This window comes from Scomber japonicus, chromosome 24 (genome assembly GCF_027409825.1).
Source record: "Scomber japonicus isolate fScoJap1 chromosome 24, fScoJap1.pri, whole genome shotgun sequence".
Taxonomy (NCBI): domain Eukaryota; kingdom Metazoa; phylum Chordata; class Actinopteri; order Scombriformes; family Scombridae; genus Scomber; species Scomber japonicus.
Genome location: NC_070601.1, coordinates 8,182,309 through 8,191,376, shown reverse-complemented (window position 1 = coordinate 8,191,376; position 9,068 = coordinate 8,182,309). Strand labels below are relative to the sequence as shown.

General features: G+C 42.8%; 1 protein-coding gene across 1 annotated transcript; it reads right to left on the bottom strand.

The window, feature by feature from the left end:
* Window positions 1–5,904: 5,904 nt before the first annotated feature.
* LOC128354341 (thymosin beta-12) lies at window positions 5,905–8,527 on the bottom strand. Its single transcript, XM_053314577.1, has 3 exons — window positions 8,417–8,527; window positions 7,081–7,193; window positions 5,905–6,916 (listed from the first exon to the last, which is right to left on the bottom strand). Exons 2-3 carry the CDS (start codon window positions 7,178–7,180, stop codon window positions 6,885–6,887), a joined length of 132 nt encoding a protein of 43 aa, XP_053170552.1. The 5' UTR covers window positions 7,181–7,193; window positions 8,417–8,527; the 3' UTR covers window positions 5,905–6,884.
* Window positions 8,528–9,068: the final 541 nt, after the last annotated feature.

Sequence of the window (9,068 nt, the reverse complement as noted above, 5' to 3'; positions counted from 1 at the left end):
TATGTTGAACTTTATCCATCCATTCATTAGATTTCTTATCTGGATCAAAGCAGAAAGGTAGCAGGCACAGATGAGATACTTTTTTATCTACATATAAAACCTACAAGCTATGCAAGAATATTTATATCATCATGTCAGCTTTAGTTTAACAGTCATAACAACCACCTTGACTACCTAGTGGTTAAGACACATAATATATAACTTCAGCAATGCAGGTGTGATTCCAGCTGGGGACACAGGCTTACTGTGCAATAAAGGCAAAAGGTCAAAAACAATGAAAGAAAAGAGAAAGATAGATTAGTACACTGAATGATTAGCACACAAAAATCAAGATATACTTGATTCCTATCCCTAAAACCTGGAATTATAGTTCTATGAAAAAACATCAAATTATTTCTCCAGATCTATGCAGACAGGGGTGACCGTGTACTCGCTAAAATCAGCGCCACGTCGTGTGGCCTGTCACGTCGAATATGTCCTGGTTCATCCGACCAGGAGACAGGTTTGAAATGAGGAAATAAACATTCATATATTAAAGGAACAGCCACATGGACTTCCTCGAATGACACTTGTGCAAGTTTGCGAATTCCGCAGCCTCAAAGATAAAAAAGCCCACAAGAGAAACTAATTTTAACCGCTTCCATCAGTGGTCTCCATCCTCATTACCACAAATCAGCTGATGAATGAAAAGCTTCACCTACATATTCTGCCTATAAAAAACAGCTGGAAACAAGATGCAACCATGTCAACTGCCCACCATATTATGAATAATACTAATATGACATGTTATCGATTACCTGTAAGAAAAACCAGCACACATAGAGCTCGTAATGAGGTCGACACTGAAGCAGGGTGGATCTCTGGTTCAAAGGTTTCCCTGATCTTGTGCTCTGTGCTGCTGCATGTTGGTCCCATGCTGATTAATCAAACTCAAATAAGGACATGACATGACAAAGCTCGTTATTAACATGGGGGCAGTAATTAAGCAGCGATCTCCTGGGACTGGCAGGGTAATTAACGCTCATGATCAACATTCTTGGAGAGTCTCAGGGTGCTACAAGATTCCCAGGTTGAGATTTTCTTTTTTTTTTTTTAAATCTGCTGAAAAAGATTTCTAAAAGGCTCCTGACTACAGTTCAAATCCCATCAGAATGGTCAAGCCCATGAAAAACTTGATTGATTATATGATCAAAAAACGGTGCTTGGAAACAGTCCAAAAATGTACAATATTTGCAATTTCCTGTTTATTGTGGCCTGTATCCAAAGACTTCATTCTGCTTAGTCCACCAAAAGAAGCATGTGACTTTTATTTTAAGAGACGTGAAAAGGAGAAGTAAGCACTTTTAGAGATGCCGCACAAATTACAGTAGCTGAACTAAAAACATTTATTTCGAGGAGCAGGAAATTAGTCTTTTGGGAAAGCACTCATTGATGATATTTTAGATGTTTTTGCTTACTTGGCATTTCCTTAATGTACTTGCAGATGGACTGGGCATCTTCCACTCTGTGAAATATCAAACATCAGCATAGAAAGTGGCACAATTACAGCATTCAAAGGGTGGTGGGTTGTGGTACTGTACAGACAGAAAAAAATCATTACTGTATGAATCCTACGGAGAATTTATCTCTGTGATGTTTTATAAAAGAGAAACCAAAAGTGTCAGGTGTCTGCTGCAGCAACATCATCTCTTGTGAAGAGAAAGAGGAGAGACAGTGAGTGGGCCAGATCTGTGCCTGCGGCGAGAGGGGTAGGAGGAGGAGGAGGAGGAAGAGGAGAAGGAGGACGTGTGTGTGGTGGTGGTGGTGGATGAGGAGGGGGGGGTGCGTCTCGTCTGCAGTGTGGCGGCCACAGCCTCTCTGCTTGGAGGAAATGTCAAAGCTGTCGCTCTTTATAAGCCCTCAGGAGAGCAGCCACTGAGAGCTCCTCTGTGTTTACACCAAGGTGACTCACATGAAAAGTGAGGCACACATGCATCTCTTCATCGGATCAGCCGTTTCCTGCATGCAGCATTGTTGCAGAAAGTGCGAGTCACACTCAGTCAATCCTTTGTTCACACCTAAAAGTGGATATTTTTGGTACCACCTCATCAAACCACAATGAATGGATGTGACACCCTGTGATGTGCTGCGCTATAGCTCTGCTGTCTGTGCTGCGGCATTGATTCTGTGCGATGCTTTGGCTAATGCATTTACAAGCAATAGGGGACGTCAACACCATTTAGATCCTATTGATTGGGGCCCCACCTGGGGCCAGAGTAATAGGACATGTCTGGGATAATCAACCCAAGCTATAGACTGTCAGCCCAGCCTGCTGCAGCTGTGTGTGATGTCGGACCACGCCCGTTCTCTTTCCCACTGACCCTTAACCAGCCAGCTATGTGTTTTATGCACCAGTTTAATTAGTGGTCACAGTAACAGACTTTTACTAATCCACAGTATCTGTTGTAATCATTTATGCAAGAGTGTGAGAGAGAGAGTGCTACCATTGATATTACAGGTGGTGAGAGGTTTTTTTTGTACTTCCTGTTACCAGCAGTGCATGTCTACTCTGTCTTAAGTGTTGGTTTGTATGTGTGTTTGTTTGTGTTTTGCAGCGCTTTGTGTGTTTATTCAGATATATGCTAAAAAAAAGAAAAAAAAAAGAAGTGAGTTCTTGCTTCCCTGATCGAGCTCTGGATGCAGAACAGCACTTATCTATAAACACACTGCACCAAAAAAAAGGAAGCACTGATGAAACATTTTGAGGCCTGTGATAGTGTGTGAAGATCTGCACATACTTTCTTACTTCTCAGATGTAGTTCAGTGATATCTCTGCTAATGTTTCATGCCAGGTTTAGTTGTGTAGATTTTTATGGCAGTAAAGTGATTCACAGACTGATATAAAACAAGAAACAAGGAAATAGACTTATCACATAATGGGAAATTCCCTACCGCATTTAACAGGTAAACAGAAGTAGCACAGTTAGAGAAAACATAGACACAGATTCAGTCTCTTCTGCTGCTACTTTGTGTTTGTTGATTTGCAAAGACGAGTTATGCAATATTACTACCTTAAAAACTAATTCAGATATGCCTTTATGTAACTACAGTCATCCTTTTATGAGCGTCACCAAAAAAAACAAACTAAAAACTACAAACCAAATCTAACAATAATCATTCAGTAGCTCAGATTGAAGATTCCAGGCAGCTTTAGTTTCATGCATAGGATGGCAGGGGAGTCCCCGAGCACTTTGATAGCTGTATAAGATTACACTCTGAAGTCACATCCTATGAGCTCTCTCTCACACACACACACACACACACACACACACACAAACAAATGGCGCTTGACCCTTATAACATGGCAGCTTGTACCTCATGTGCTTGTCATTTCTTTGCCATATGTCGATGAAAAAGCACCCGGGCTCAACATTTGTATCCGATGACTACCAAAGTAGCATGAGTGGGGACAAGTGTTGCATATATGTACACATGCTGGGCTTCTTTATATATGCAGCTAGCTTGGCTTCTCTCTGTCTATGCTTTTTTTTCATCAGCGGAGATAACCAGAAGCAACAATGAGGTCACAGGGAGATATACTTTGGACAGGAAACGGCAACAATAACACCAACAATCCCCTCACAAACATTTTTTTCCTGTTTAGCTCTTCCCTCTCTGCAGCTTTGACGGCCAATCACATGTCGGTTATCTCACAGTGCATTAACTGTAATGGTCATGTGTTCACGTTTGCTGGATGGCAGGCACGCTGGGCTTCACAAATAAAGCCCTCGGATGGGTAGACGCCACCCACAGCCGACCCAGTGATTGTTTCTGCTGGTCGGCTCTGTGGAAAACCAACAAATACCTGTACAGGTTGTTCAGCAGGTTTGTCATGTTCACTATCTTAGAATCAAATGTCATGGAAATTCATCCAATAGTCAAAAAACAAAACAAACAAAACAAATATGAACCTCAGGGTGGTGTGAAAGAATACAATGCCTTGCAACCATGAATACACAATCAATCTAGTAGCCAAAAACTAGCCACACCTACTGGTTACCTACAGTGGACAGATGCCAGCAAGTTCAAGAGCACAAAGAAGCACAATCCCCCAGTGCAACAGCGAATGGGGCTTCCACAATGGTATGTTTGCCTGGCAACCATTAATCAATCCCTCAGTAAATGAGGCCAGTTTCAAAGACGCGCCTTTAGTGCAGCGACAAGAGGCTGCAGGAGACAGATGGCCACACATAGTTCAAGACAGACCACAGAGCAGAATGTGCTGCGTTCTTAATCTCCACACTATTAAACACACACCGACAGGACAGGTTTGATGACGGTGTTCAGTATGCTTGCCAAGGAGAAACAGCTTCAGCGTGGATAGCAAGCATCTGACCGCCCAACCACAAGAAGTGACTCAGCAGCAGCTGTTGCCATGGGTTACCATCCAGGACACCCGTAGCATCCCCAACAAGCTTACACATCCGACCCCCCTCCCCGTTCCCCGTTCCCCCCACCCTCTTTAAAGCAGCAGACAGTGACTCCACCCCAACTGCTGCTCCACCTTAATTCCGCTGTCACTTTCTCAGGAGGCTCTGATGCAGGCCTGTGTGGAGCCACGCAGCATGCAGAGGAGAGGCAGAGACAAATGGGAGATGGGAGGTGTTAATCCCGTCTGAGCGAGGATGTGAACGGCCCCCATGAGAACAAGGCTGCTGCTGCCAGGCTTTGGCACTGTCTCCCTGCACTAGCACACTAACCTCCTCCTCCTCCTCCAATGCAGATTAATGCCTTATTAAGAGCAACTGACTTAAAACCAATCCACTTACACTAACATGTTAAGATTTGTCGACTATTACGTGGCCTGAGATCAATTACACCATCAGTGAGGGAAAAAGGTAGCTACTTTGATGACGTCTCCTCTTTGCTGTGTGATCACAGCTGTTCATCACAGGAAACGCACTCACAAGTGAGACGCTGTCATATAGACACACCTTGACTTGCTTGAAAAATGAATTTGTGACCTATGTATGGTCAGCAATACATACAATGCACGTCGTTTACAGGAAATGACTGCAATGTCATGCTAATGACATTAAGGCTTTGTAGGCGGTGGCTAATTTAGGACGAAGGCAGTTTAAGGACGCAGGGCTGAGTAAATCTCCTGCTAAGGCTACACCTTGTATTCTGGGTCAGGGCAGGCTGTCTTATAAGCCACTGCATCAAAACACCTGTGCAATGTAAGTGAACCATGCATCAGTACTTAAATTCCTTCTATTTTTGATCATAAAATGTGCTGTTAGGGATTAACCTGGATAAATGCATCATGTGTTATTCATGTATATTCTATTAAATTGCTCCTTATAGCTTGTAGTTTGTGGCTTTAAATGATCAAAGTCTCCCTGCTGTGTTCTTCAGAAAGCAGACCACTTTGTTCCCATGGTTGGAGTGAGTCTGCAGTAGTCACTAGTTTTTTAAATGAGCTTTGTGCTGATAGTGCTATTTCCAACTTCTTCAAGGAGAAGACCTTCATGACAGGTGGTCTAACAAGTTTCTTCTCCCTCACTGTGCACACACACACACACGAAAGCAAAACTGATCCCCTATGCTGGTAAATCCCTGCGTGGCTTGCTCTGGAGAAGTTTAAGCCCTTCAACAGTGCACAGCCTCATCCTTTAAGTAATGCTGAAGGATTGTTTGGCAGCTGAAGAGTGGAAGCTAGTGTGAAATGTGGGTTAGACAAAGACGAGCAATCAGTTTCTGCCTGGAAAATTAAGTTGTGACAATATTACGTAAATATTAGTGAAACTGGAGTGAGGCTTCTAAAGTGTGATAAAAAGGTGCAGCAAATGTTGGGTGAAGCGTGGACAAATAAATGTCTTGGAATGTGTGTGGCATAGCCAGAGGAATCACTTCTCAGCACACTTCTTAGTAACAAATTCTTTTTTATTACAACATTTCACGGTTTTCCATTTCGGGTAATGGTTTGTGGCAGATTAACATGACTGCTGGGACTTTACAAAACTGCAAAGAATTTGATCTACGGTTGAAAGCAAACACATGGAATCAATTGCCGATGTTTTGTTGTTTTTTTTTTTTACTTTTGTTCCCACATTTGTTTTCAAATCAATTCAGAGACAGAGATTGCAACACAAAAGCTATCCTGAATCACTCTGACAAAAAATGGCCAAAGTACGTTACAATTTAAACCTTATAAATAAGGTCCACTTGTATCTCCCAGATCTAGATGGAATCCGTTACATTTTTTTGTTTTTTTAATCCATGTGTACATAAAAAAGAAAAAACATTGTGACAGTCAATAGTATCAATTTTGGGGGGCATTTACATTTTGGCCAGCGTACAAACAAAGTTGTGCATTTCCGAAAATTAGAAGACAAAAAAAAACAATAAAAATACGAAAAAAGCTTGACGCCCCAGCTTTGGCGCAAAAGCAGCCACACAGGAAGTTGGGTGTTGGTGGTGGTGGTGAGACGATGATGAGCTTCCTGGGATGCAAGCCACGCCTCGTCCCTCATGCCTCTCTGCTGCACTTCACTCTGATGTTGGTCTTTATGGTGGTGCTAGAGAGGAGATGTACGCCTCTGGGACCGTCTTCTGTCAGTCCGCCCTCCCTCCGCCTCAGACCAATCTTCCCTCATCTCCCCAAAAAGACGAGCGCGTCACATGAAGGTGGTTCAAGGTGGCATTTGCTGAGGGGACGGGGGCCGACTGCCCGGGCGAAGGCATCATCTGTCGTCCCGGGGGCTGTGCAGCTTGGTTATTGTTGTCGTTTCATAATTTCGGTTACAAAATTATACAGCTAAAAGAAGTGACTGAAAACAAGGCAATGCAGGGGCGGGTGTGGGGGTGGGGGGGTGTACAGTGCATGACGGGAGGGAGGGGCTTCACGACGTTGCAGCCTTCTCCTGTTCAATGGCTGTGGAGGGAGAGAAGGTTTGAGGTGAAATTCCCACAAAAAATGATTAAATATGAAAATATGATGTAATACCCTCCCTTGCTGCTCCTCCCCCACACACACACTCTCTCACATATACACACACACACACACACTCCCTTCAGCTGCAGGAATTTGATCCTTACTTTCTTTTGAAGGCAGGGGATTCTTCTCCTGCGTCTCTGTCTTCTTCAGCTTGGTCTTGTCAAAGCTGGTCACCTCTGAGATATCGGGCTTGTCACTCATTATTGCAGTTGGTCTGTGGAAGCAGAGAATAAGCAGAGGGTGAGACAGACAGACAGGCAGACAGACAGGTAGACAGACAGCAGATAACTAGTTCCAGTCTTATTACTGCACCACTGACCACATTAAAGCTCCAAGGTATTAATGCGCATACAGGTGCTTGTGCGTCACCTGTGTGCTTCTGGAAGGATATGACTATAAAAAAATATTTAATATAATAGAAAAAAATCAGAGGATCATTTTTTTAAGCAGTCGAAGGGCGTTGCCTAAATCTCAGTGGCCAAAAAGAAATGATTTAACTACATGCGCACCGCAGACTACTTTTCTCTCTAATGTGCTCAACTATGTCCGCCTTCTTTTGTTCGCCCTCGGCTCTGCCCGGTGTGATTTGACTGCCATCCATCCCGTTATCCAACACGAAGCCCCGGGATGTTGCACACAGGGGACTGGCTGCTACAGACAATGAAGCCAGTTCAACCCGATATTTACATAACAATAGGAGTTCCCATGCTGGGTAGACCGAGCAAAACGCATTCCAAAAAAAAAAGAGGGGAAAAAAGATAATGACTGCCTGTCTGTGTGCTGATATTCTTTCAAAAACGAGCTTAGGATAATAAAATTGATTATATCTATTTAATCTACAGGTAAAAATCTTGATTCATGTGTGTCCACGCAGGGGCTTTCCACATGGACGCTGTGCAACATCCGCAAATTCACTTGTCACGTAGCCTACTTCTCCCCTTGGGGCGCAATCTGAAGGAACCACCGCCCAGATTGGCATTTTGCTCAATCATCTTGCTCTCAATATCCAAGTTCAACTCCAAAAATGCCCCCAAAAAATATCTCATCATACAAACCTTACCGTGCGTGCTCGTACACAAATAAAGAGCAGAGAACGCCTTAAGCCATCATTTTAATGAGTGAGCCAGACGCACACTCGATCACAAACGACAACAAAGGAAACGGGCTGATATGCATACATGTGTGCGCCTAACACAAAGACATGCCACACATGCCTGCCATACTGTCATATCTTACATTTCTCTCTGCTATTAGAATAAAATAAACACATTAAACAGACATTTCATCTCATCTTTTGTGCTTCGTCATGTATTTGGCACAACATCCCATATTAAAGCATTGATTATTATATTTCTCACATTTATATAACAGTTTTAGTCTTAAAGTTGCAGACAACAAAGCACAAAGAGTGACTGATGTTATGTGAATAGAGCTTACCGAGGTGTGGTCTGACGAGTAGAAGGTCTCTGGTCAGTGCGTTGCAGCAGTAGTGGTGCGTCTTTGCGCAAGCATTAGATATAGTCAGAAATATGCTAATGAATCTGACATCACCAGTTCCCATCCTCTGTCCCCCTGCTGGTGAATCACAAACCCTCCATGCTCTCATGATGGAAGCAAACACTGAAAACCCCCTAAAAGACATATTATAGTGTTTCCCAGAGGAAAGAAATAGAAATATATGAGTTTATTTTGCGTCTTTGGTCATATGGCGCAGAACGGTTCATCCCATATGTTGTTATGTTACTGCAATGTTTGATAAATATCCACATGATTTATATACACCTCAGTTCAACATCATCACAGCTGTTTTATATACATGCGTCATTATTTAACTCTATTCATGTTGAAAACGACTCTTTCGATTTCAGAAGCGGATTCATTCTCATTAATTTTATGCCTGTGGCACATTTATGTACACTTGGCTCCCCCTGGTGGTGGTACCATATCATGACCCACCGCCGTCATTTTAAAGCAGATGCAAGATTATTCAGTGACTCTTTCGTTGTGCATTAATTAACAGATTAAACCAGTGGCGATTTTAGACCCTTAAATAAATAAAACAATAATGATTGTATATTTTTTTCTAAAA

Coding starts and splice junctions, on each gene's coding strand:
- LOC128354341 (XM_053314577.1), bottom strand. CDS start 7,180: ATGAGTGACAAGCCCGATATCTCAGAGGTGACCAGCTTTGACAAGACC. Junction 6,917..7,080: donor TCCCCTGCCTTCAAAAGAAA/GTAAGGATCAAA, acceptor CTCCCTCCACAG/CCATTGAACAGGAGAAGGCT.